This window comes from Prionailurus viverrinus, chromosome D3 (assembly GCF_022837055.1).
Source record: "Prionailurus viverrinus isolate Anna chromosome D3, UM_Priviv_1.0, whole genome shotgun sequence".
Classification (NCBI taxonomy): Eukaryota; Metazoa; Chordata; class Mammalia; order Carnivora; family Felidae; genus Prionailurus; species Prionailurus viverrinus.
In genome coordinates, this window is record NC_062572.1 from 27004458 (window position 1) to 27032446 (window position 27989).

The window sequence follows — 27989 nt, forward strand, 5'->3', positions numbered from 1 at the left end:
CCGCCCGACGTCATCACCGCGCGCCAGCTCTCCGGGAATCGTAGGGGGCGGCAGGCGCTGGCGGCGCGTGATCCTCGGGCCTGTCCGCCGCGCGAGTAGGTACGGGGCGGGAGTCGCTGGCGCCCCGCTGCTGCCCACCCTGCGGGGCCCGAGCCCTGAAACCCCGGGCTGCCCGGCAATGCCGGCGGGTGGGCGGTTCAGGGACACCGAGGGGCGGGACCCCGGCCGAGAGCGCCTCTTGGCGGCCTCTCCGCGCGGCAATCGGCCCCACTCGCCTTTGCCCACCAATTCCCGGCCCCCTGGAGCTGAGGCCAGACACCGCCAGACACCCTTAACCCGTTCCTGATCGCAGTCGTTAGCGCCCCTTTTCCTGGCCCGCTGACTCACTGAGGCCACTTCCTACACCACACCTTCCTGCCTCCACTTCTTGGCTCCTCCGGGTCGTTACTGCAACTTCCCAGGCTGCTGGAGCATTCTCTGGTCGCATCCCAACACCTGCCCTACCCCGGGGACATTACCGGCCTGCCCTGGACCTTTTAGAGATAGGAGGGTGGACCTTGGCAGCGTGGGGCTCGGTCCTAGGGGAACGAGGGATGGGGGTCTCAGGCTGCTGTCCTGGATTCCAAGAGCTGACATGCCCCAGATAATGCTTCAGAGAACACCATGAGTATGGCCTGTGGAGGCCTACCTCAAGATGCCTAAAGCTGAGGAAAGATAAGAGATTTCACAGGCCTCAGAGAGTCAGTGGGGTCCTCTCTAGGTACTTCTAAGAAAAGAGCCTTAGGAAAACTACAGTATTCTCAGGAGGATGACAGATGGTGAGCAAGCAGTTGAAACCCTGTGGCTGAGACATCCAGCTTGGACAAAGTGACAATAGAAATAGAGTTCTGAAGGGACCGCTCTAATTCTTGAGGAAGAATTAGAGACCCTGTTTTGTTTTCCTGGTGTGTTATCCAGAGCGACGTTGGGAGGTTCCTGGGAGGCCAGTTTTGGTTTGGTGGCAGGATAAAATTAACACTACGAGCTGCCTGTGTCTCTGGAGGGAGTAGGCCAGGGACCAGCTAATTTTTGACAGTACGAGAGAGAAGCCTCAGGGTAAATGATGCTGGGGTCCCTTCTGATTCTGAAATTCCATGGTGCTCTGTTGCCTGTTCTCTTGGAGTTTGAGAGCCACTTGTTAAACTCTTTTGTTTTGAAGAACTTGCCCAGCTCTGGATTTAACGTTCAGATTACTTTTGAGCTGTCAAGGTGACAGTTCCTTAATTTGAGTTCCGTGATTACTGCAACAACCACCTTATTTGTATAGCTGTCCCTGGCATACAGAGCTATGTCACACTACTTGTGTAGTTTTGTCTTCTGTGTGGCAGAACTGTTCAAAAAAAACTGAAGAACTTACTCTAAAGTCCTGCCCCACTCTCTTTTTTTGTTCTGAAACACAATTTTCAACTTTCTAGAAGACTCTTTGAAGTATACCGTTTGCCTAACCCTGCTGGGTCACATGCTGTCTCATGGGTTTCTGAAATAATCTATTCCTTGTGTTTATTTTAGGACCAAGGCACTGATGTTTGAACAGGCAGCTTCACAATGTTTAAAAGAATCTTCCAAATGGCTTTGAATCAGACAAACTAGAAAATCGCTTCGGAACACCGCCTTCAGCATGCATCTCCCCCCTTGGGCTTTCCTGGCCAGGAGCTTTTTGAAGAGTCCATTCTGCAGGGAGCCAGAATGCTGATCCTCATGGAACCAGCTTAGTGGATTTGACTTTTCTGGTAGATTTCTCTCGCTTTATTAGATTCTCTCCCAGAGTTCTAAGAGGCATGGAGGTATTCATGGCACCGAAGAGCCTGCGAGGAAGGAAGTAGCACTTTCATGCTGCGTGAAAACCAAGCAGGTGACAGTTGTGGCTGAAAACACTTAAATCTCTCACGTCTGGATGTACTGCTGGGGCGCAAAAAGCAATACTGGACAAGACAACCCAAATAAGTAGAATGAGGGCCACTGGCAAGTAAATGGCCACTTCTACCTTGACGGAGCCGACCTCAGCCTCCTGGTGAGTAGCAAGGCCTGTGTGGCTTGCCTCCTGCCCAGCTGCTGGACCGATGCCTTGGATGAACTGAAAATCCCCAGCCAGACCGTCTTGCTTTCACTAAGGGGGGGGGGGGGGGGGGGAAGAAGGCATTTTTCTCAGAACGGCCCAGTCAGGCATGTAAGCCGATGGTCTCTCTCCAGAGCTCAAACCTTGCAGTGTTCGAGCGAGTCGAGCATTACTGGTTGACTGCAGAAAAGCCGGCCACGGCCGGGTCACGCAGTCAGCTTCGATGAGACCGTGGGCGTTGTAATCTTCATTTGTAAGAGACAAGAAATGGTTACAGTGCAGAATTACACCATAAGAAGAGGTCTGGCCCGTCTGCCTCTTGAAGGCTATTACACAACGTCTGCTTGAAACTCCGTTCCCTTCTCAGCCCCACACGGGTTAAGCCTCTCTCCCAATTTGGCTCAGCAAACGTTTCATTGAACAATGCAAACAAATGGGCTGGTTTAACTAGGAGCAGGATTCAGTGACCAGTTATGTGTGTGGAAGGCACAAAGAGGGAGCCATCCATTATGACCCCCAGGGTGTCTTTTGCATGCCAGAAAGTGTGAGGGTGCTTTTGCCCCGACGACGTAAGGAGAGGGTCAGTGGGGCCCGGCAGTGGGATTTCTGAATTGGGTTTGACACGTTTTTGAGGCTTTTTGATCTGGGCTTGCCCTGCAGGTGGTTCCACATCTGGTCCTACAACTCAGGAAAGCAGACTGTGGCCGGAAACAAGAGTTAGCCTTGTCATCAGGAAGAGAAGCTAGGAGCCAGGGAGGGTGGTAGGGGGAGGGTGTAGATCCAGGGAGAAGAGCGCAGGTGTCAAAAGAGTGGTCACAGTTCCTCCTGATGCTCTAGCCTGATGGGTGTGCTTTTGGAGAGGTAAAACCCAGGTTCAGCCTTTGGGGGGGTCTGCTTTGTGGTCTTAAGGAGGTAATTATACTGCAGAGTAGACTAGAAGAGTCCTTAGCAAAGAACAGAGGGTTCTGGAAGGAAATCAGAAGTTTGATGACGGGTCGTGTTGGAGTTAACACACTGTGAGGGCAGAGAGGGGTTTGGAGCTCCTCTGTCAGCTTTCATAAGCCCCATTTTTCCTGTTATAGACTCACTGCCCTGCGTTGAAATGAAATGTTTACAGTCTCTCTATTAGCGCCATGGCCCCAGGGTTGGCAAAGGGGAGAGCACACTGTCGCCCTCATTGTTTGTTAAATGAACGCGTGGATTTCTGGTCAAAGGGATATTTCCAGAGACTGTGGTGCCCAGCAGTTGCAGAGCGTGTGGCTAAGACGTCCCCAGCTAATTTGGTTATCAGAGCCTTAAATGACAGTGTTCCAAACCACGTGGTGGTATGGTTAAGGGTCAGTGTCTCAAACAAGAGATGTCCCTGGGCGCTCTGTCTCTCCCCCAGATACACTTTGGTCCTTTGGGCCAGACGGTCTGACGACGGGATAGAGACATATTTTTAGTTGGACTCGACAGCACTTTCGAAGTGGTTTGTTATCTATTTGTAGCCACTGGATGTTTTTCTTCTCTGGGGCCACCAGAAGGCTCTTCAAATCCTGAGTAATGAGCCCTTCTCGCGCTGGGGCATAGGAAGCTGTGTTTTAAAATGCCTCGATCGCTGGATGAAAGGAAACACGGCTCCATTCTGTTCTCTTGCCAGGTGGAATTATTTTTTCCTTTATGATGGTTCAAAGGTGAAGGAAGAAGGCGATCCGACGAGGGCTGGCATTTGTTATTTCTATCCTCCTCAGGTGAGCGCCACAGCACGTTATTGTTCGGTGGGGATGCGGCTGCCTCAGCGTGGTGGCTTTTCAGACGCAGAGCATTTACATCGGGACAGTTTGTAAGCCAGGCATTCTTGACATTCCCTTGACAGCTCCGTACTTCCGTCCTCTCTGGCTTTCTGCCACTGCCCTGATTTTCTTTTTGGTTTGTTTTTTTTAAAGTGTGTTTATTTATTTTGGGAGAGAGAGAAAGCGCGAGTGGCAGGAGGGCAGAGAGAGGAGACATCGAGAATCCCAAGCAGGACAGGCACAGAGCCGGACATGGGGCTTGAACTCAGGAACTACAGGATCGTGACCTGAGCCAAAGTTGGTGCTTAAACCAACTGAGCCGCCCAGGCTGTCCCACCGTCCTGATTTTCTGTCTGCCTCTCCTTGCTCCCAAGTTTTGATCGGCTCTTTTTTTTTTTTTTTTAAGTTTATTTATTTTGAGAGAGAGAGAGAAAGAGAGCACAAGTGGGGGAGGGACAGAGAGAGGGAGAGAGAGAATCCCAAGCAGGCTCTGCACCCACAGTACACAGCCCAGTGTGGGGCTGGAACTCAGGAATACTGAGAATCGTGAGATCATGACCTGAGCCAAAATCAAGAGTCAGACGCTTAACCCACTGAGTCACCCAGGCACCCCTTGATCGGCTCATCAAAAACACTTCCATGGGGCGCCAGGGTGGCTCAGTCGGTTAACTGCCTGACTCTTGGTTTCAGCTCATCACGATCTCACGGTTCGTGAGTTCGAGCCCTGCATCGGGCTCTGTGCTGACAGCGTGGAGCCTGCTTGGAATTCTCTCTCTCCCTCTCTCTCTGCCCCTCCCCCGCTCGCTCACTCTCAAAAAAATGAATAAGCTTAAAAAAATTAAAAACAACGCCAACAACCACAAAACAGTCTCATTCAAACGTATACAAAAGCAGAGAGGAGAGTGTCATGGACCCTCCTGTGCCCGTCACCAGTTAATTGGTCACAATAATCCCTTAATATCATGTGATACTATATTCAAATTTTGCCTTCCTGTTTTGATCTCTGCCCGATCACTTCCTCGTGGTGGATGTCACTTCAGGTCTTATTTCCCCTGTGTCTCCTTTACGCTCTTAGTAAGACGTAGAGCCTCGAGTAGATTCAAGCTCTTTTAGGCAGGACTTCTTCCTAGGTGGCGTGTACATTTTCTCTTGCGTCACACAGCGTCTGGCTGTCCTGCAGTTTAGTTAACGCTCAGACGGCCTCTGCATTCGCTCATGTGATCGCGTTCCCGCTGGGGTAGTTGGGATTAGTCTAGGCTGCTCTGGCCACTCTGCAGGGGATCTGAATGGGGACAAACGGCTCCTGCTCCTACCTGTGCAAGTGCCCCGAGTCCTCGGAACAAAAATGAAGTTCTGCCCAGTCACCGTATGCACGCAGCCAGGATGTTCTGAGACAGCTTTGTTACCCCAGGTAGGGGTCAGCACACTTTGCCTGCAGAGGGCCAGAGAGTGAGTATTGAGGCTTTGCAGGCCATGTGAGCTCTACATCACACGTTCTTTGTTGTTGTCCTGACGGCCTTCAAATATCAAAACCATGCTTAGCTCCTGGGCCATCTGAAACCAGCCAGCCCCCCAGATCTGGCCTGCAGGCTGCAGTCTGCTGTTGCCCCAGCCTCTGCTCTAAGAAATGACACACGAGTGGGGCCGCCTGGGTGGCTCAGTCGGTTAAGCATCCGACTTCAGCTCAGGTCTTGATCTCGCGGTTCGTGAGTTCGAGTCCGGCATCGGGCTGTGTGCTGACAGCTCAGAACCTGGAGCCTGCTTCAGATTCTGTGTGTGTGTGTGTCTCTCTCTCTCTCTCTCTGCCCCTCCCCCGCTTGTACTCTCTTTCTCTCTCAAAAATAAATAAAATGTTAAAAATTTTTTTTTTAAATGAATGATATACGAGTTCAGTGGTTTCACCTTCCCCTCTGGAATTTGCTGCTTTCCCACAGACTCTGCTTGACCAGCAGGAGTTGCTCTGTGGACAGATTGCGGGCGTGGTGCGCTGTATTTCTGACCTCTCCACCTCAGCTCCCACCCTCGTTCGTCTGCGGAAACTGAAGTTCGCCATAAAGGTTGACGGAGAGTACCTTTGGGTAAGTTTGCCAGACGGAACCCGTGCTGACAGGGTGGCCATCTGCCTTGGTGATGAGTGTTGTGCTGGTAAGGTGTAGAAGGTAGTGCTTTCCGTGGCTCTGGAGCCTGGGACCCCCTCCACACCCCCAGGTGCCGCAGGCAGTACGTCCGCGCTTCCTGTGTCACTCTCTGCAGGTGCCATCATAACTGAGCACTCTCCAGAACGTCTCTTTTTTATGTCTTTATTAGAGAGAGAGAGAGAGCACAGGCAGGGGAGAGGGGCAGAGGGAAAGAGAGAGAGAGAATCTTAAGCAGGCTCCACGCTAAGCGTAAAGCCCGACCCCACAATCCTGGGATCATGACCTGTGCCAAAATCAAGAGTCAGATACTCAACTGACTGAGCCACCCAGGCGCATACTAAACCGTTGAAGGAATCTTACAGTGAACAGTCCTGTGTATTTCCAAGGTTCCGCAGTTACCATTTCATTATATGTATTACTTATAATTTATTGTAGTCGCTTTATCACATCTCTCCATCCATGCCTTCATCTTCTGGCAATCCAGTTTTTATTTTAATGCTTGCCAAAGTTGCACACACTGGTATACTCCTCCCCACCCCTAGGACCTCATTATGCATGACGTTAATTAGAGCTCAGTAGTGGTTTGTGTTGGTTTTTTGTTTTGTTTTGGGGTAAGATTTACATACCCCGAAACTCACAGATATTGAGCGCGCCACTTACTACATTTGGACAGATGACATCCTGCATGTCACGAATCCCCATCAAGGTGCAGAATGTTAGCGTCGCTCCGGGCAGCTCCCTTATGTCCAGCTAATTCTTACTCGCGCGTCCCAGGCAACCATCGTTCTGATTTTTTCCCACCGCAGGTGAGCTGTGCCTGTTCTAGACTGTCAATAGGAGTGAAAGAGTACGTACAGTATTCCTGTCCGCAGGCTTCTGTCGTTCCTGTGACCTCGCTGGGCATCATCCACAGTTTGTTCTCTGTATTGGGGAAGAGCATTGTCTGAATGTCCATTGTCTGAATATATCCCTCCACTCCCGCCCTTGCTTTTTTCTGGATACGTGAACCACCTCTATTAGGGACAGTCAAGAATAAGGCTGCTAGGAGCATTCCTATACGAGTCTTTTTGTGGACATAACTTTTCATTTGTCGTGGGTAAATATTTAGGCAGAGATTCACTAGGTCACGGGCTATGTGTAGGTTGATTTTATAAGAAACTTCTAGGCCTTTTCCCGAAGCGGTTGTTCCATTTTACAGTCCTACCAACCGTGTGTGAGAATACCCGTTCGTGTACGTCCTTGTCAACCGTGCTGTCAGCCTGTTCGGTTTGAGCCACTCTGCTGGGGGTGTACTGCTATCTCATTTTGGTTTGGGTTTCCGTTTCCCTAATGACCAATGCTGTGAAGGGTTTTTCGTGTGCTTAATGGCCACTGGTATGTCTCCCTTCAAGAAGTATCTGCCCAAAGTTTGCCCATTTTTTATTTTTACTTTTTTAAATTATTTTTCCTTGATGTTTATTTTCTGAAGAGAGAGAGAGAGAGCACATGTGCACACAAGCAGGGAGGGGCAGAGAGCGAGGGAGACAGAGGATCCCGAGCAGGTTCTGTGCTGACAGCAGAGAGCCCAACGCGGGGCCCGAACTCACAAACCGTGAGATCATGACCTGAGCCGAAGACAGAGGCTTAACTGACTGAGCCACCCAGCCACCCGTTTGTCCATTTTTTAAACTGGGTTTTCTCTCTTTACAGAGTCCTAAGTCCTGTGAGTCTTTTATATATCCTGGATATCAGCTATTTGTCAGATACATATTTTAAAGATATTTTCTCCCCCTTTGTGGTGTGCCTGTCAATTTTTTTAATGATGTCTTTTGATGCGCAGAACATTGTAATTATTTTTAAAAGTTCACTTACTTATTTAATGTCTACACCCAACGTGGGGCTCAATCTCATAACCCAGAGATCAGGAGTCACACATGCTACAGACTGAGTCAGCCAGCACCCCCAGAATGTCTCAATTTTAATTTAATTTTAATTGCTAACATACTAGTTTTATCTTTTGTAGTTAGTGCCTTCTGTATCCTGTGTAAAACCACTACCTATCCTACTGGAGAAGCTGTCTTCCAATTTTTTTCTTCTAAGCTTTATAGTTTTAGCTTTGATTTTTTTAAGTTTATTTTGAGAGAGAGAGAGCGCACATGTGCATTCACGAAAGCAGGGGAGGGAGAGAGAGGAGCCCAAGTAAGGTCCACACTGTCAAGGCAGAGCCAAACATGGGGCTCAATTTCATGACATGACCTGAGCCCAAATCAAGAACTGGACACTTAACCAACTAAGCCACCCAGGTGCCCCCATAGTTTTAGCTTTTAAACTTAGGTCTGTAATCCCTCTTGGGTTATTATTGGTGCGTGGTGTGAAATAGAGTCAAAGGTCCTCTTTTTCCATATGGATATCCAGTGGTTCCAGCACCACTCTTGACAAAACTCTCCCGCTTGGCTTCTTTTGGCTCCTTTGTTGACGATCAGGCGACCACGTCAGTGGGGGTCTGTTTCTGGGCTCTGTTCTTTTCCATTGATCGATTGGAAGATCCCGTACGAGTACTGCACCGTCCGGAAATCAGATAGTCCACGTCCTCCAGCCTTCTTTTCCAGGGCGGCTTTAGCTATTTTATATTCTGGGTATCAGTATGTCAGTTTCTGGCAGTGGGATTGTTAGAGTTGCATTCGATAGGTTAATGGATCAATGAGGGAAGAAATAAGCACCGTGTGCCAGACCGTGGTATGCCCTTGGGTTGCATCAGTGAACCAAGCAAAGATCCTGGCCTCAGTGGAGCTTACAGTCAGGAATTTGTTTGTCTTATGTCAGGGTTTGTTTGTTTCTTGGTTTCTGGTGATTCCCTTTGGAAAGATCCCTAGAGGTTGAATGACTGGGTCAAAGAATACAGACTCTTCTCAGGCTCTTTCAGTATGCAGCCGGATTGCTTTTTGAAGGAGCACACGTTTCTCTTCTGCGGAACTGAGCACCGCGGCACTCTGGAAGTCTAGAACTGTGTGATGATTGGTTTGCTTCCTCTCCCGAAGCAGTTGGTCCAGCTCGGGAGACGAGAACGCCATTCACAAAACAGTCGGAGTCCCGTCCAGCGTTTGTAACAGAACCCACATTAAACACCCAGTGTGCGACTAACAGTCCTGATACTATAAGGGGTCAGCAAAGAGGTCTGCATTGGTCAGAGTGACCTGAACGGGCACCGTGAAGGTGCTGGAATCTGCAGTGGGCGCAGAGGGGATGGGTGAGCCTTGGACAGACAGACAGAAGAAAGGAGGACATTCCAGGTTGGACAACTTGAGTAGATACAAACAGCACTTACTCTCTTGGAGACCAGCGGGGCTGGAGTGGACACGGTAGGCCTGGTGTAGACCCATCCGTTTTCAGCGGGTCAGTACCTTCTAGCCCTGTGGAGCCCTGGATGCCGGGATTCCAGGTTTGGACTCAGAGCAAAGGAAGATGCCTGTCTCCTGGTTTCCCTCTTTCTAGGTGCTGGGCTGTGCTGTGGAGCTCCCCGACGTTAGCTGCAAGCAGTTTCTGGATCAGCTCATTGGTGTCTTTAATTTTTACAATGGGCCCGTCTCTCTGGCTTACCAGGTATGAGGATGGTGGTGAGGAGTCACATGCGGACTTCTGCAGCAGGTCCGGGATCGCCAGTGCACAGCATTGCTCTAGGGTCTCTCGTACTTTTCATAAACACGTCACATCCTGCGGCAACGTCAAGGGCCCCGGGAGTCCCTCCTAGGTGCCTTTGCTCCCCAGTGGTGTAGGTCACATCCACTGCGAACGTCCGTCCCCATGTCCTCCTCCCTGGGACGGCTGGAAGACCAGGTTGCCCCCACCACCCCCAGCACGAGCGCTGGGTCTGTGGTGGGTGAGTTATGGGGGGGAGGGGTCCCGTGTGCCTGGGAAGTTTAAAACAGGCCCTACCTTCTGGCCAGTTTCCTGTGTCAGGAACGATTTTTTTTTTTTTTTAAGTTTTTATTTATTTATTTTGAGAGAGAGCATGTGGGAGAGGGGCAGACAGAGAGGGAGAGAGAATCCCAAGCAGTCTGCGTGCCATGAGCACAGGGCCTGGCGTTGGGCTCGAACCCATGAACCGTGGGATTGTGACCTGAGCCCAAATCAAGAGTCGGACCCTCAACCGGCTGAGGCTTCCAGGCACCCCATGATTTTCATAGTAGTAGGGATCCTTGCCAAAGGGGGTGTCTCTCCAAATCTCAGATGCTGACCTCCAGTGGTTTCTGTTGTAGAACCGCTCTCCGGAAGACCTGCACGCTGCTTGGGACACCTTCATTGCTCAGGTCCTAAAGAACACCAGTGACCTGCACAAGATATTCAACTCCCTCTGGAACCTGGACCGAACTAAAGTAACACCCTCCTTCCCCTTACCCATTCCGCCTAAAGGAACAGAGCTTCTGGACATTTTCTTCTTCCCTTTCTGTGACCTCTCTATCCAGAGAAGAGACTAGAACATGTCATTTCTCGGTGGGGAGGGGGAGGGTTATTAAGACCCGTGCTCCGCTTCCACGCTGCCACTCGCCAGCCATGTGAACTTGGACAGCCCAGGTCTCCTCTCAGAGCCCCAGTTTCCCAACCTGCAAACTGCTGTCGGGATGCCTGCTCCCAGGACTGTTTTGAAAGTACAGCGAGACCATAGCTAAATTGGCACAAAGTAAATACTCAGTAAAGGGTGGTGTTATTTTGCTAGTGCCCCAGAAGTGTTGGACTCTGGCATCTGAAGGTCCCCACATCTTTTTTGATGTGAATATGATACAGTTGACTTGTATTCTCACCATCAAAAATGCCCAGTGTGGCTTTTAGTTTAGTTTAGTTTAGTTTGAGAGAGGGAGTGCGTGAGCACACAGGGAAGGAGCAGAGAGAGAGAGGGAGAGAGAGAATCCCAAGCAGGCTACGCACGGTCAGCACACAGGCAGATGTGGGACTTGAACCCACAACCCATGGGATCTTGACTTGAGCCTAAGTTGGATGCTCAACCAACTGTGCCTCCCAGGCGCCCCCCCCCCCCCCCCCGCCCCCAGTGGTACCATTTTACAAACAAGGTGTCTCTGTCTGGGAGGGAGTCCTTGGGAGCGTTTCGTCCCGGAGCCGCTCCGTTGGCCACTGGTGTTCAGTGACACATAGGCAGCTTGTGTGGTTGGCCTGACCACCGATGCTGCCTGTTGCTCAGTGGCCTTGATCTTGGTGAACATCACGTCCTCATTGTCAAGGCCAAAGGGAGACGCAAAGAATGGTCCTCCTGCGCCCCAATACCTGAGGAGGCGTGTGGGCCACGTCTCACCACAGGAGTCAAGAGGGTCCCGTCAGCGGGCAGGTGGGGTCGTGGCTGTGCCTTCACAGAGCGTGACTCTGGCTGGAATCGGAGACGGGCTTTCCTGGCTCCGGTTGGAGGGATTTTCAGAGTTGGCCACAGAGCTTTGCGGAATGGCTGGCTGGGACCGGGTACTGTCTTGAGGCTTGAAAGAGCAAACTCGGCTCCAGAGCCTGCTCCCTTGGCACTGAACTCTGATCACTATGGTGCTTGCAGGTTCTAGCTGTCGGCAGGTAATGGGAAGAAGCTTTTAGCTACTGCTGGCGACTCTTGACCGGGTTCAGATCCTCTTCCGGTATTCTTAGGGACTTCTAGGCAACGGACTCCTTGCAAGGAACGTCGAGTTGAGGATTATTTCCCTGAGTGAGAGACCTTGATGCTTTCATTTTATGTGACGGGACAGAGTTATGGGACTTGGTGGGATACGAAGCCAGCTCTGTGGCTTGTGCTTGAGAGGGAGGGGAGAGGAGGGGGTTTGTGGCTTTACCTGGTGCCACGCCGTGTGTTTGAGGGGTGGGCTCCCCTCTCCCACTGCCTCCTGGTCTCAGCATCCGTAGTCCTTCTCCTGAGGGAGACCTACCTTGTCCCCACGAGTGGCTGTGTGCCGTATTTGCCGCACCTCCTCGCTTCTGCAGAAGCCTCCTCGTTCCAAGAATTGGGCATTTCGTGTCAGCCGGGGTTCCAGATGTAGAGAGGTGGAACATAGACCCAAGGCGTGACACGGATTTTACCACGTGGCACATTGTCCTTTTCCCCAGTTTTGGGTTAGGACCTGTCCACGTGTTCTATGAAGCCCCCTGCTCTCTCCACCTTTGCCGATGGTGAGCACACTGATTTGTGGGTGTGCCTCTTGCCCTGCATAGGTGGAGCCCCTGTTGTTGCTGAAGGCAGCCCTCATTCTGCAGACGTGCCAGCGCTCGCCTCACATTCTGGCCGGCTGTATCCTCTACAAGGGACTGTGAGTAACGCCAGTGTCTCCCCCACACCCCAGCCCCCTGCCGCCGAGCCAGACCGGCCCGGCCTCCTCCAGATCACGGGCCGGGAGCCCTGTCCGTGGCCCGTGCCAAGAGGGCTGCTTTGGCAAATGTCAGATAGTCGAGATTTGACTTAGGGCACATACCTGTCTTTCAGCCACACTGGGAAATTGGCCATCATGTCCAGAAAAGGGCTAGGAATGTAAAAGGCACATTTTAGAGAGATCCGCGTGAGTCTCGTGATGGGGCGTGCCTTTATAGTCATCAGTCTAAAAGTGCTGACTTGGGGCGCCCCAGCTTGCTGACAGCACTGGAGGGGAAGGGGTGTGGGAGCCTGCTGCGGCCCCCTCCCGCTGCCTGGGGCCCTGCTGCCCTTCCCCAGCTGGTTCTGCACAGCACAGAGCGGCCTCACCTGCTTCTGCTTGGGCTCCTGCCTGCCGCCTGGCTGGGTCCATCTCTTGCTGGCCTCTGAGATCTCCCCACACCTCTTCATGTGGTTGAGGGCATCAGAGTGAGCCTGAGTGCCTGAGGGCCCCTCCACGTGTGGTCTGAGGCCACTCTCCTCATGGGCGGCCGCTGCTTGCGTCCAGAGCTTTCTGATGCCTGGATGAATGTGTGACTGGAGAAGGTCTGGGGGCCTGACAGCCTGGTGGGTTTCCAGTCCTGGCCTCGGACAGGTTGCTTGCCGAATTTTCTCTACTGGGAAAGAACCTTTGTGGAGAATGAAAAGAGAGGGCAGATGTGGACAGACGGAGCACAGGCCCTGCTTTCCGGTGGCCCTCGGCACGGCAGACCCTCATGCTTTCCCCGTTGTCTCATTATGATGGCTCTTTAAAAAAAAATTTTTTTTTAATGTTTATTTTTGAGAGAGAGCCAGAGTGTGAGTGGGGGAGAGGCAGAGAGAGAGAGGGAGACACAAATTAGAAGCAGGCTCCAGCATATGACCTGTCAGCACAGAGCCTGATGCGGGGCTTGAACCCACAAACTGCAAGATCATGACTTGAGCTGAAGTCAGATGCTTAACCAACTGAGCCACCCAGGCGCCTCTCTCATTATGATGGTTCCGAATCTGCTTGTGGTGCCTCCAGGCTCACCAGTGGCCTTGCATCAAGAATGGTATTTTCCCCTTATGTTGCATTTCTGGTGTATTTTTAAATCAGACACCTAATGCACGAACGCATTTTTGCTGCTGCTAGCAGTTTGATCTGTATCCTTTGCTTTTCCATGTGGTTCCAGTACAATGTCACATATGTTGCTTCTGTTTATTTTTGCTGCCTCTGTCAACGGGCCCATACGGTTCCTCAACGTGTACAGTAGAGACTTATCAGTCCATGCTGATCCACTTCATTCTTGTAATTGCCACACGGTTTTTGGTATTACAGCTGTGCCGCGATTCACTTCACTGCGTATTCTTTTCGATGGACATTTAGGTGTTCATCCATTTTGTGACTATTTTACCATTTTTTCTGTAGCACGTAACTCTTTTTTTTAAAGTTTATTTTTATTTATTTTGAGAGAGATTTAAATTTTTTAATGTTTATTTTCGTGTGTGTGTGAGAGAGAGAGAGAGAGCACGAGCGTGGGAGGGGCAGAGAGAGAGGGAGACACAGAATCAGAAGCAGGCTCCAGGCTCTGAGCTGTCAGCACAGAGCCCAATGCAGGGCTCGAACCCATGAACCATGAGATCTTGACCTTAGCCGAAGTCAGATACTTAACTGACTGAGCCACCTAGGCACCCCTATTTTGAGAGAGATTTAGAGAGCGAACAGGGGAGGGGCAGAGAGAGAGAGGGAGACAATATCAAGTAGTCTGTAGAGTCTGATGTGGGGCTTGAACTCACGAACTGTGAGATCATGACGTGAACTGAAATCAAGAGTCAGATGCTTAACCGACTGAGCCACACAGGTGCCTCTGTAATGAATAGTCTTAAGTATGCATCTTGGTACAAGGCAGGTCAAAGCGTTTGGACATTCTGAAGTTAGGTAGGAATGGCCAGAGTGCCCTCCATAAGGGCTTTGTCAGCTGAAACTCCCACTGGCTGCGTCCCCAAGACCCTCGCCAACATGGGGTGTTAAGAATCCTGCAGTGTATTTTGTCTCACGGTGTCCTTGTTTTTTGTTCTTGCTCCTGTGACCTAGGATTGTTAGCACCCAGCTCCCACCGTCCCTCACGGCTAAAGTCCTGATCCATCCAGCTGCACCTCGGGACCAGGTATTGTAAAGTCCACCCACCTGGCTGGGATGCTTCGTCCACAGCCTTAGTCTCTTAAGCAGAAAAATAGAATTTTATGTGCTGTGATTTCAAGGCATTTAAAAAAATACATAACCTTGAAGGAAAATATACCCAAGATTAACAGTATTAGCTTGTGGGTGAGGAAAGTCTATGTGATTGGGGAGCTGATTTTTGTCTCAAGTACAATTATATAACTTGAAACATGAGTTTTTTAAAAAGCCACTAAAAAAGAAAGAAAGCCACCGTTTCTTAGGAGCGAAAGTCATGCTGGCCGGAAGAGTTTTCGTTTGTTTTTTTTGTTTTTTTGTTTTTTTTGTGTGGGTTGTTTGGGAACCTTTGGATGAATTGTCTGGAAAGCTCTTTTGAGAAAATTCCCAGTTTCAGAGAAAATTAGGCTTGTCACCTTGACTGTGAATCAGAATAAACAAGAGAGATCTAGCACAGCATTTGGTTTAGGTCACATCCTTTATCATGAGGGTCCCGGACGTTCCTGTATTTGTTACGGTGGAATGTGTGTGCGTTCCACGCCGGGGCTGCAGCAGGCGTGGGAATACCACGGCAGGTGAGTTCTCCCCAGGTGGAAAAGACACCGGGAATCCTCGCCCTCATTCCCAGAGGAGGGAAATAGATCAGACCGTGAAGCCTGATGTGCGTTTGCGGGGAGCCGCGGCCTGGGGAGGCGCAGGTTCTCGCCTGACCCCGGCCGTGGTGGAGAGCAAGCAGCTTGGGGGAGCTTCTGTGCCGTCTGCTTCGCTGCTGGCATGTGGCCGGGGCAAGTGTTCTGGGCCTGGCTACATTTTACGAGCAGATGGCACCACACAGTGCCGATGATTCGGTCCGGAGGAGAAGGCGGAACCCGGAGCCAACTTCTGTGTGTGTTTATTTTCAGAGAATACCTGCAGGAGGGGGTGCCCTGCAGGAACATGGTAAGTAGCAAGGTGCATCGCTGCCTCTTGAGAACATAGCCTTTTATGCCGCCTGTCCCTACGCAAGTCACGGGAGAGGCCCAGCGGTCCCGTGCGTTACTTCCTGTGCTCAGAGATTAGGGAAACAGACTAGAGCTTTAAGAACAAAGTTACCCTGGGCGCCTGGGTGGCTCAGTCGGTCAAACATCCGACGTCAGCTCAGGTCATGACCTCACGGTTCGTGGCTTCGAGCCCCACGTCAGGCTCTGTGCTGACAGCTCAGAGCCTGGGGCCTGTTTTGGATTCTGTGTTTCCCTCTCTCTCTGCCCCTCCCCTGCTTGCATTCTGTTTCTCTGTCTCCCAAAAATAAGTAAATATTAAAAAAAATTTTTTTGTAACTTAAAAGAACAAAGTTACCCATCAGAATCCTAGTTGTAAAGCTCCTGAGTCTACGTGTACCTTTCCAATCCCTGTTTTCAGATGCTCACCACCTCATTGTCAGGACTGCCCAAACGAGGTCCAGGGGATCATGGTTACAGGAGACCAAGAGAAACAGCAGTTGCCAGAAAGACCTTCTGCAGGATGTAGGGGCATCCCTGAGCGGGTGATTTTGTTTTAGTTTGAAGCATAAGTTAGGGCAGATCCCTTTTGTCAGTTGGAGGAGATTTTTCCAGCTTTTATTCTGTTTTTGTTCGTTTTTTAAGTGCCAGTAGCTTTTCTTCCCCCAAGTCACCTTTATCCACAGCGAGGAATAAAGCTGCCCATGAGAGCTCCCTCCCCACCGGGCACAGAACTCTAGCTGCGGTTTCGCGTCTTTTGTTCTGGGCTGAGGAGTGTGTCGGAGCGGCTCTCCCAAGTCGGCGTGTCGTTTGGATGGGTCACCCCAAGCGTAGTTACTGTCCCTCCATCTTCCCGGCCCATGGCAGAGCCCGGTGTTGCTTTGTGATTCTAGGAGCGGCACTCCCTGCAAATGTCCAGATCATGCCTGTGTTCCTGACCGAAGAGGAAGCCATCAGTCTCCACGAGTTCCCAATGGAGCAGGAAACGAGGTACAAACAGGCCAACCTTCCATCTTCCCCACGCTCTGCTATGGAAGGGGCACCTGGGGTGGCTGGCCTCGCGAGATGGGTGTGGGTTTCAGGTCCCAGCTCTGCCGCTTACCAGCTGTGTGACCTTGGGCAAGTCCATTCCCTGGCTGTAAATTGGACCCAGTAATAACCTACTTCACGGGCTCGGAGTCAAAATTGGAAACAGCGTACGTACAACATGTAGCGTAAGGCTCGACTCAAAGTAGACTTCCAGGCGGGGTGGCTCTCATTCAGCAGGGGCCCTGCCGTTGCCAGTACGCGGTCTCGTAGCACCGCGTGAAGCCCCGAGGGCCAGACATCGCCTTACTTTTACTCCTGTGGATTGACCACGATGGCCTCTTGGGCTCTGTGGCCTTGGGCACCCACTTGTCACCGAGGGCCCTGCTCTTTAGAGAAGCGATGCTTCAGTCTCCCCCAGGGAAGGGCACCTGTCCTGCCCTCAGTCGGGCGCCCTTCCGTCACGTCTGTCTGGTTTGCTAGCTCGGCTGCCCCACCGGCCAGACTCCAGGAGCACTTAGCCCAGCGTTGGAGCACATCTGCCCCCACCGAAAACGCCACTGGCCACGTGGGATCTGCGGCCTGGATGTTGGCAACCACTCCCAAGCCTACGGGTCCTGACGTAGCATGGCCAGATGGCAAGGGGGAGAACAGGCGCTTGCCTGGCCGTGATCTGGAGAACATCAAGCCTGCAAGACAGCACAGCCCGGCCAGGGACAAGGGTCCTGGTCTCTGCGGCTCCCTGGCGAGGGAACCTCGTCTGCCCTGGGCGGAGGAGGAACCGGACTTGTCTGAGATCCACATTCCAGAAGCTCGGGAAACAGGAATGTGCCCGGGTTATTTTGCCCTCCCGAGTACGTGTGCCCCAGATGGTGGCAGTTCTTGCTTTGAGGAATGTGCCAGTGACTCTGGCAGCCAGGAACCCAAGTCGCCTGATGCCCTCAGCAGCTTCCTGTCTCTGTCCACTCCTGAGATCCCCCCCCAGAACGGAGCCCTGGAGCAGCACAACGACCTTCCAGGGGACAGCAGCCCAGCCCCCTCTCCCAGGGAAGACCGCCTCCCTGGAAGGACGAGCAGGCCGTGGTCATGGCCTTGCTCAGACTCGAGGCAGGAAGGAACCATGCTTCCCGTGGGCGAACGAGGCACAGAGCAGCCTGTTGGAGTTTGTGACAGCCGCTCAACACCCGGCGGTTCTGACTTGGCAGAGTCTCAGGACGACGGTCCCTCTGCAGACAGAAATGACCCGAGGTCAGCCCCCACATCCCGTGAGGGGCTTGTGCCGATGAACCTCTACACCCACGATGTCAACGGGCTGGTGCTGTCCCTGCTGGCCGAGGAGCCGCTGCTGGGCGACGACGCAGCCATCGAGGAGGTGGTGAGTGTGCACAGACCTGTCTGCTGGGAGGGGACGGGCAGGAAGGTGCTCCCCTCAGGGCGGCACACAGGTGCCGCGTGACCTTGCGCCGAAGTCCCGCTCTACGAGGAGGGGTTGAGGGTGGTACCTACGCCCTGGGTTCGTGGGGACGAGTCGTCCAGCGCAGAGCACAGTGCCGGGGGCTGGGGTGTCCAACAGGAGTCCGTTCTCTGGCCCTTCCCTGCTTCCTCCAGGTTCCCAGAGCGCAGGGCTGCGATGCTCTGGTTCCCCCTCGGCAGTGTGGGGGGTACTGGCAGGTGGAGACCGGGAACACAGCCGTTGTCGTGCGTTTCCCGCCCCCCCCCCCCCCCCCGTCCCCCGGGGCCTCACTTCCCAGCCTGGGCACCTGCGGGTTCTGTGTCGGCTGGAGTCTGTCCTCTGCACGTGCCACAGCCTGGGTGGGGAGTGTTCTGGAGGCCGTAGTCTCCCTGCACCGAACCGCGGTGATCTGTAGCTCCTTCCTAAAGGACCTTGGACATCTGAAATGGCTGACTGGCTCCGGAAGGCTCCCCTTCGAGCATTCCAGCCCCTTCCCTGCTTGTAGCAGTGAACTGACCTGCTCCGAGCTTGGAGCTTAGGCCCACGCTGGAGATCCAGTTGCTATAGTAACAGTCTTGCCTTAGTTGGCAGAAGTTGCTGCAGGGCAGATGGTGTCCTGGGGCTTGCCTTGTTTTTGTTCTTAAATCTATATTATTCTAAGCTGATCTCATTAGCATGCAGGGCTGGTGACCCTCCATAAGTGAGCGGGTCACCTTGGAGCACAGAGCGGGGAGGGAAGGCAGCTTCCTCTGCACAGAGCCCCGAGGCAAGCCGCTGCCCCTCTCCAGCCCTGGCTGGCTTATCTCCCCGCTCCACAGACCCCGCAGTACCCAGGGCGGCCTGTTCGCTTCCCGCACCCTCCTTCCCCGCAGCTCTGAGTGACTTATCTGTCTCCTTCTGACACTGCATGGGGACGCATGGTGGTGGTTCTGTGGGCGTCCTCTCCCCGATGCCTTGGTTTTCATGGCCTCTTCTGCTTCGTGCCAAGCCGTAGACAGGTTGTTTTGAAGGCCCAGCATTCAGGTGCAGTGAAGTGGATATGATACCTTTACTTTTCCCCCACCAAAAAAAAAAGAAAAAGAAAAAATAGCACAGGCTGCTCCTGAGGAAGGAAGTAGATTAAAATGTATTCTGCATTCCCTGTATGCTGAAGCCTTTACATCTGTTACTTCAGCCAAGCCTGAGAACAGCACTGGGGGTAGGCACTGTAATCCCCGTTCTACCAGGAAGAAAACAGCCTCGTCGGGAGACCTGGTGGGAGTGGAGGGTCCAGAATTTTTGTTTGTTCGTCTCGCTGCCCCCGCCTGTCTGTTCCCCCACTGATCTGACCCTCAAGGGGTCTGACTTGGTTTATCACAAGCAGGTCCTCCATATCAGGACAGCGGCCTCTGTGGGCTTTCATGCAAAGGAGAAACAGTTGGGTGGGCCCCAGGAAAGAGAGGCAGCTTAATGAAGAAGAAAAACTCGTCTTTTCTAAAAAGGGTCAGGAATAACTTTGATCGGCTTGCCGTTTTGAGAGCAGGTTTTGTTGACCAAGCCCAGAGGTTGCCTGCTTTATAATTGGGAGAGATGTTTTATTGCCTTTTTGTCCTGGGCCTGCATCCAAAACACTTGACCTGATTTCCCTCCAGACCCTCTGTTGCTGTCTAGAAAAGCCAGTCCCCTGAAGAATGGTAAACTACAGTTCAGATGTGGCAGTGAGCACACCCCCTCCCCCGCCCTCTTTGAAAGGGCTCCTTGGTCACGTTACACACCACCAGGTCATCCTCGTGCCATTTGCCAACTCGTCTTTCAGCAGATGATCTGCCACCTCTTCGTGTTTGCCTCGGCCGGGGGTGGGGAGCAGGTGGAAAGGGGTGTGGGGGGAGCCGCTAAGAGAGGTGGGGAATGGTTCAGAGAAAACCGAGTACGCTCACACCAGGGGGCAGCATAGAGCCACCAATAGTTTCCTTCTCAAAACCCAAGATAATCTCACCGACCTTCAAGTACAGTGATCAGATCAGTTATTCGCTACAGTAGGACTTTGAGCTGTCTGTGCACAGTAGATGAGGCTTGAGGTTAGTGCCACGGTGTTAGCACAAAATACCTCATGAAAATGCACCTGTCCCCCGTGAAACTAATGCTTTGGGTGAGTGCATGTTATTGCATCATTTCTTCAGCACATTTTGGCACACGCTGACATTCAGGCCCCTTGCTTTACCGTGGATTAGAAGCTGGAGGGTCCAGGAATCAGCCCAGCTTCATATATCCTGGGGCCGTCATGGGGATCACGTGTGTGTTAGCATATATCAGGGCTTGGCGAACTTGGAATGTAAAGCAAGACCTAGCACGTATTTTCAGCTTTGTACAATTATTCGGCTTTGCTCTTGTAAGACAATAACAATCACAGACAACATGTAAATAAACGTAGTGGCTGTGTTCCAATAATACGTTACTCGTGGATACGGAAATTGGAACTTTGTATGATATTCATATGTCACAATATTATTATTTTGATTTTTTTTTTCCTAACCATATAAATTTGTAAAAACCATGCTTAGCTCTCAGGCTCTATGAAAACAGGCAATTGGCTGGATTTGGCACCCGGGCCATGGTTTGCTGACCCCTCATATAGATGACAGCATTGGTTCCCAGTAAAAACTCGTCTGCATATCATTTGACACAACATCGTGTGAATGTGTGTTTTTGCTTAAGTGATTTTACCTTGACTACAAGTTGGGCAGAAAATTCCAGAAGCAGAGTTCAGTACCCACAGGAAAAACTCGGGTTTTAGCACACCTCACTTTCTGTCCCCATTATCCCCTTCTTTGGGCACCAGCTCAGGATGGAAGGGATGACGGTTACGAGTTTCCTGAGGTCCAGAAACTTCCAGCGAGGCTGTGGTCTGATTTTCTGGTGACGGGTTGTGCAGGCGTGTGTGCCCATCTATTCAGATAGGCTCGTTAGCATCGGTGAAGGGCTGTGTCTGTTATGCTATAGCGATAATCGGACCAGGAGATCCCTGAGCATGGGTCCTTTGACTTTTTTACCACGCACCTCAGTTTAAACGCAATAGCCCATAAGTGGGATGTGCTTGCATTGGATCTGCCCCTTTATCTGCTCACTGTGTTGATGTTTATCGCGTACCTACTAGGGGCCTGGCACTGTGCTAGGCGCTGCGGATATAAAGGTTGAACCCTTGTGTGCAGATGTATTGCCTTTGAAAATCACTTCTTTTTTTTATTATTATTATTTTTTTTAACATTCATTTTTGAGAGACAGAGCACAAGCGGGGGAGGGGCAGAGAGAGACGGAGACACAGAATCTGAAGCAGGCTCCAGGCTCCCAGCTATCAGCACAGAGCCTGATGCGGGGCTCAAACTCACAAACCACGAGATCGTGACCTGAGCTGAAGTCAGACGCTCAACCAACTGAGCCACCCAGGCGCCCCGCAAATCACTTCTAAGACACTCAGAGAGAAGAACTAACATGAGCCCAGTACACTTCCAACTCTGTACTTTTCACGTGTGCTTGGTTTTCTACACGGCTGTTGAGTAACAGTCCACAGACGAGTGGTGGTTAAAAGTGCCCATTAAAAAGATCCCTCTTCTTTGACGATAACTTTCGCTTTCTTGACTCTGTAAAAATGCCTTTCCCCCAGGGTAGCACTTTCAGAGCTTACAGTGGACTTTTATGTGTGTTATTTTCACTTACTGCACTCAACAGCCCTGTCGTCGTCCCATTTTGCAGATGGAAAAAAAAAAGTGAGACACAGAAAATTCAGTTAACTTGCCCCTGATCATCTGGCCAGGATGAGCCACCTGCTTCCCCGGGGCGGCGGTGGCCTTCTCGTGGCCAAAGCAGCCTCAGGACAGGGGCGGGAGGGGGCCCTGCTTCAGACCGAGTCCCTCAGGCTGTATTTGGTCAAGTCCAAAGCGGAACTCAAAGACTACCAGACAGCCGTTGGAGAATGATATTTGACGTTGCAAGAGAATAGTTTTAAGGACGGAGAGCATAGTTCATGCTGTATCATTAAGCTATAAAACTCATATCAATTGTTATTTATGGTTTGATCCCATTTTTATTCTATAAAGAAAGAATCCTACGGGGCGCCTGGGTGGCTCAGTTGGTTAAGCGTCCGACTTCGGCTCAGGTCATGATCTCACGGTCCATGGGTTCGAGCCCCACGTCGGGCTCTGTGCTGACAGCTCAGAGCCTGGAGCCTGCTTTGGATTCTGTGTCTCCCTCTCTCTCTGTCCCTCCCCTGTTCATGCTCTGCCTCTCTCTGTCTCAAAAATAAATGAATGTTAAAAAAAAAAAAAGAAAGAATCCTACAGAATGGTGTAGTTCTGTGTTCTCAGCTGTACCTGCACGTGACTCGTCCTGGGAGGTTGTTTTAAAATACAGGTGGTTGGGCCTCCCCTCCCAGACAGCTTTCCTCAACCAGATTCCTCCTCTGAACCACAGAGCACAGAAGTCTATCTGACCCCTGTTTGGGGGTGTGGTTGGTACTATTCTAGATGCCCCAGAGAGAGGCAAACTCACTGCAGACGGTCGGCGGGGTGGGGGGCTTCTCAGCCCAGGCTCCTGGCGAGAAGCACTGGGGGTGGGACCAGCCACCCGTGCTGTGAAAATGTGTGCCCCGGGCGGGAAAGTCACGGTCAGAAGATGTACCAAGATGCCGGCAGTGGCGACGACTATGTGGTCAGGTTATGGACCATTTTTCTCTGCTTCCTTTTCAGCTTTTCCGTTCACCTGTCTTCTGATTTTTCTGCCATTTTAGGAAAACATCAAAACATAAGGGCAAGAGTTAGTACTTCCCTAAAAACGGGTAAAAACGCCGGTCAGAGTCCTTTCTTTTTAAGTTTACTTATTTATTTTGAGAGACAATGTGTGTGCACACACATGTACCAGCGGGGGAGGATCAGAGAGAGAGCGAGAGAGGGAATCCCAAGCAGGTTCCGCACTCTCCACGTGGCGCCTGACTCAGGGCTTGAACTCCCGAACCATGAGATCACAACCTGAGCCGAAACCGAGCGTCGCGTGCTTAGCCGACTGAGCCGCCCAGGCGCCGCCCCAAGGGTCATTTTGCTCAATCGGATGGCCATGGGGATATTCCTAAGTCTCCGCTGCCCATCCGCAGTACCACAGCAGCCTGGCGTCCCTGAACGGGCTGGAGGTCCACCTGAAGGAGACGCTGCCCAAAGACGCCGCTGCCTTCCCCAGCAGGACGTACAACTTCACGCATTATGACCGCATCCAGAATGTGCTGACCAGTAAGGAGAGGCGTGTGGGGCCAGGGTGTCTCCTCGCGGTGGGGGGTCGGGGGGGGTGGGGGGGGTGGGTTCATACTCGGGGCCGGCGCCCCGTTGTTGGTGCTCCGCTCGGAGTTGTGGACCGCGGTTAAGAGGCTGCTTTCTCGCTTGGAGCCAGCTCCCACTGAGTTTAGAATCCGCTTGGCAAACACTCCCTTACTCATTTGTCTTTTTTTGGTTGTTTCTCCAACATTTGGAGAGAAGCACACACATGTTCAAATATCTGTGATAAGGTCTGCCTCAAAGCGGTGGGATCCATGGGCGGAAACCGGGCGTTGCTCATTCACAGGGACAGCGCGTGCTGCGTCGCATGGTGGCAGCCGTAGGTGGCCGACACCCTGGGCCCCTGCGCCCGTGGCCGCGAGCCACACGCTCTCCCAGCCTACAGTGCCGGGGGTGGGCCGGTCGGCCGGGGGAGTCCCCTGCCACAACCTCTGTGTCCTCTTCCACAAGCGAACCTGCCACAGGTGGCCACCGCCCAGGACCGCCGCTTTCTCCGGGCCGTCGGCCTCATGCACTCGGACTTTGCCCGGCTGCCTGCGCTGTATGAGATGACCATCAGGTGAGCATCCCCCAGGGTCCCTCTTGAAGTCCTGCACCCAGAGTGGCCTTCCCAGGGGTCCGGGCCACAGCCTTACGCATCACGAAATGAAGAACATTCCAGTGCTTCTCCTTGGGTCTGCTCCCCTGCCCGCCATCACCTCCTGTCACGCTTTCCCACGTCCTGTATTTTCTGGGGACTTGCCTGGGGCTCGGACCTGCTTTAGACGATAAGCTGCAACAGTGAGGAAAGCTGAGGTCCCCACCGCCTTGCGGGGACAGGGGGCCTCTGTCCCTTGCCTGGAGCGATGCCTGAGTGCTGTTGCTGCCATCTGACCTGAGTCATGTGCTTACAGCAAAACAGACTGACCCGAATCTGTGAAGTAAAACGTTCGCCTCCCCTCACCCGCCACACACCCAAAAGATCCCCACAGATAATCGTTTGGTGTCTCGTACTCCAGGTTTTGTTGTTTGGGGTTTGCTTTTTTGCTTATAAAACATAGACGGTCAGTATTTTCATTATGCTAATAGCTTTTCTTCTAGAAAACAGGATCACACTAACGTGCTGTTTTTACAAGTTTCTTTTTTCATTTTATGATGTATCCTACCCATCGCCATGTTGGTAGGTATAGCTCCATAAATTAGCATTGTAATTTATAGTATTTAACCAACTGAGTTCTCCTTTCTCTCCCTACATGCTTCTCTAATGAAACCGGTAGGAGAACATAAGGCAAGTTAGAGGGCAGACGGGGAGGGCCCACTGTATGTCTGTGATTCCACCGAATCCTGGCAACGATTTGGGAAAGTGCGTTTTTTCCTCTTCATTGTATAGGTGCGGATACCGAAGCACAAAAAGGATCAGCAACTTGTCCTAGGGTCACATTCTGATTAAGGGGCAGAGCCAGGATTTGAACCCACGTCTCTCTGACTCTGAAGTGCCCATTGTGTCCCCATATTTCCAGTTCAGGGGCGGGCAGGGTGGTCGAGAGGGAGGGGCGCGGGTGCTGGACTCCCACAGACGCACACGGGGACCTCGGCCATCATGGTGACGTGGTGCTAATGCCCTGTACCCGGGGGTCAGTATTTCAGGATATTTTCCCATAATAAATGTGCCTCCTCTGGCTTTAAGTCAGAGCTGCCCCAACCTGGCAACCTAGAGGGACATTTACAGTCACTGGTTTGGGAACCGGTTGTGTCAGGGTGTGTGTGTGTGTGGGGGGGGGGGGGTTTGTTTAGAGAGGGATGGAAATGAGTCAAATGTCAGCTTGGGATGTCTTAACCACCTTGTGGCCCTGCGGTATTTTGGAGCCAAGCGGGGTTTTGTGTTGGCATCTGTGGCTTATTTTAATAGTAACAGAAACAGCAGCCACCATTTCTTAACCACTCACCATGTACTAAGCAGTTTCTGTGTGTTTTCCTCATTTAGTCTCAAGAAAAGTCTCAGCGATGGGATTCACTGTTGTCATACCCATTTTGCAGATCTGGGACTTAGAGCTGGGACTCAGGAGGAGTAACTTAGCCAGGGGGCACCCAGCTAGGAAGCCACGGGGCTGGGATCATGCGTGTGTGAGCCCAGCTCGAGGCCTGTAGCCACCAGGCCGCGGTGCTCCCTCCGGGTGCCTGTGAGGACTCGTCCGTGACTCATCCCGCTGTCTAGCAAGTGCCACAAAACACGTAGGCCAGGTGGACCCTTCTGGCCCCTTGAGGTCCCAGAGGGGGAAGCTGGAGGAAGATGGGATTCTCCTCCTACCTCCCCTGGAAGCAGCAATCCCAGTGAGCTGGGCCCAGGGTCCCTGACTCCACTCCCTTTTACTAGACTTGGAGAAACTGAGGCCCAGCGGGGAAATAGTCCGAGACAGGCAGGATCAGGGAACCAGGTGGTTGCCTGGCCCCGGAGTCACTTCCTCCCTAGTGGGTCCTCCTTTGCCCGGGTCCCTCACCCCTCCCTCCGCTTCTGTGACAGGTTTCCTGTCACTTGATGTCGCAGCCCTCTCCTCTGCCCTCACTGCCCCCACTCATCCAGCTGCCTTCCGTGGACACTGTCCGTGCTCGTCAGCCTGGCGGCATCGCCCAGCCCTGCGCCTCCGGGTGCCCTCGCCGCTGCTGCGTAAGGCTGGGTGAGGACTGAGCCAGGCTGCCCGAGAGCGCTTGGCGGAGCTGCTCTGCTGTCAGCCAGACGTACATCCGCCAGCGCAGTCCTGCACTTACCCTAACCTCGGGCTCTGTGGCCAGGGCCGCCACGGACAGCGCCAGCCTCCAGAGAGTCGAAAGGAAGGAAGACAGCTCTTGGCACTGAAGCCTGGAACTCGAGTGCGCAAGTCGAACCCCGAACCGCGGCAGCTGCCCCCCCCTCCCCCCCCCCCCCCGCCAGCATTTGGCATCGCTGGGCCCCTGCCGAGCACCTCCCGATGTCTCTGTGTGGTCAGAGGCCTGCCCAGGCAGCCTGGGACCGTTGTCTTCTTTCTTCCCCCTCAGAAACGCCTCCACAGCCGTGTACGCCTGTTGCAGCCCCGTCCAGGAGACCTATTTCCAGCAGCTGGCGGTGGCGGCGCGGAGCTCCGGCTTCCCGAGCCCGCAGGACGGCGCCTTCAGCCTCCCCGGCAAAGCCAAGCAGAAGCTGCTGAAGCACGGGGTGAACTTGCTCTGAACCGGGCCGCGGCAGGAAGTTCATCACCCCAGGAGAGGATGAGCAAGTCGAATAGCAAAGAAGTTGCGCCTTCTTGAAAGTCCCTCTGTTCTAGTTTCCTCGGCACATTCCCTTTGTAGGAACATGATGATACGTGTGTGCGTGTCACTCCTTTTGTAGGTTGGGGCTTGAGCGGGTAGTTCTTCGGGTCAGTGGACCTAGAGCACGCAATAAAGGGCTTTGTTACGCTGGCCAGGTTGCGGCCGGGCCGGGTGCTTTTGGCTCCCAACCAAAGAGGGGCAGGGCCAGGTAGTTGTCCCGTCACACGCGGTCTTGGGCACCTGTCACTTTTCGCTGCTATTGCATCTGGACCCTAACTAGTACCACGAGCATTTTCTCTGCAACCCTGTTGTCCTGAGTCCAGGGGGCGGTGTGAGGCAGGGCTGCAGGGGGTAGGATTTGTCAGCCAGCAGACTGAACCCCCACACCTCAGGTAGGTGTTCTTTGGAGTGGCCCCCCCCGGGGGGTCTGGACGCGCAACGCAGGGAGGCAGGCAGGGATGCCAGAAGCATCTCGTTTGCATGCTTCTAGAACTATATTCAAAACCAGGAGTTCTGTTCTTTGGAACACTCACATTGGGGGCAAGTCTTGATAACATGGGAGGGAGCCTGGGGTTCTAAGGTAGCCGTGAGCCCCGGGAACTGGGTGATGGCACACCGGGCCGTGCGCCTTTGGTGTGACGTGGGCCATGCAGCTGGCCCCTCTCCAGTGAAGGTCCTCAAACAGGAGTTCTCAAAACGGGGCAAAAGCCAAGCTGTGCTTTCTAGCGGTGGCTGCATGAAAGGGAGCAGCATTCATCTGTGTTCCCGGGCCCATGCTCCAGGCAGAAAGTTTACAATAATGTGATACAGAACACAGGATGAGATCTTTACCAGGGTCTGAACTGTTTACTGGGAGTACCTGAGACTTCCGTTTGGAAACTGCAATGTTAATAGTTTCATGTCAGTGAACAAGTGCCTAATGTTTGTGACTGTGTCTTGTCTTGAAAGGAGTTGCCCAGGGCTAAAAATAAAACAGCCCAAAATGCTATTGAGTTGTGAGTCATGGTGACCTCTCTAGTGAGAAAGTTAAGGTAAAGATATTTTGTGTGTGTGTGTGTGTGTGTGTGTGTGTGTGTGTGCACGCACATGCGCCCATTTGGCACGGACGCAGTTTGCCATGCCTGAACCGACACAGGCAGGTGAGTGCGGGCGCACTTCAGAATGGTCTGTCCGTGAGGGTGACTGGCCGCAGCTGCTGTGCCAGGTCAGCGTGGCTGGCCCAGCACACCAGGCCCAGCCACCCTTCCTTCCACCTCTCCCTGGAGTCCCTGCTGCCACTGGCCGCCTACAAGGGTCCTGTTCCCAGATGGAGGAGGACCATTCCCCAAGCTAGGGCAGACATGTACTGTCCTACTGCTCCGCTAAATTTTCCAAGAAGAAATTCACTATGAGCCTCTGTGCCAGCCTGCCAAGGAACCTTCCCATGACTGATGGACACACCACACAGTCCTTTCCTG

General features: G+C 52.6%; 1 protein-coding gene across 3 annotated transcripts; it reads left to right on the plus strand.

Moving 5' to 3' along the window:
- The first annotated feature begins 6 nt into the window (after positions 1-6).
- HPS4 (HPS4 biogenesis of lysosomal organelles complex 3 subunit 2) lies at positions 7-27524 on the plus strand. 3 transcript variants are annotated; one of them, XM_047828684.1, is made up of 14 exons: positions 7-99; positions 1549-2050; positions 3738-3828; positions 5805-5948; positions 9480-9587; positions 10244-10360; positions 12186-12280; positions 14435-14507; positions 15418-15454; positions 16386-16482; positions 17002-17893; positions 23094-23226; positions 23719-23827; positions 26281-27524. In XM_047828684.1, the coding sequence occupies exons 2-14, from the start codon at positions 2010-2012 to the stop codon at positions 26450-26452; spliced, it is 2109 nt and encodes a 702-aa protein (XP_047684640.1). In that variant the 5' UTR covers positions 7-99; positions 1549-2009; the 3' UTR covers positions 26453-27524. The 3 variants fall into 3 exon arrangements, with proteins under 3 accessions (XP_047684640.1, XP_047684642.1, XP_047684641.1); XM_047828686.1 differs by having other exon boundaries at positions 26038-26421; XM_047828685.1 differs by having other exon boundaries at positions 19-95.
- Positions 27525-27989: the final 465 nt, after the last annotated feature.

Coding starts and splice junctions, on each gene's coding strand:
- HPS4 (XM_047828684.1), top strand. CDS start 2,010: ATGGCCACTTCTACCTTGACGGAGCCGACCTCAGCCTCCTG. Junction 2,051..3,737: donor GAGCCGACCTCAGCCTCCTG/GTGAGTAGCAAG, acceptor TTCTCTTGCCAG/GTGGAATTATTTTTTCCTTT. Junction 15,455..16,385: donor GGGTGCCCTGCAGGAACATG/GTAAGTAGCAAG, acceptor TTGTGATTCTAG/GAGCGGCACTCCCTGCAAAT.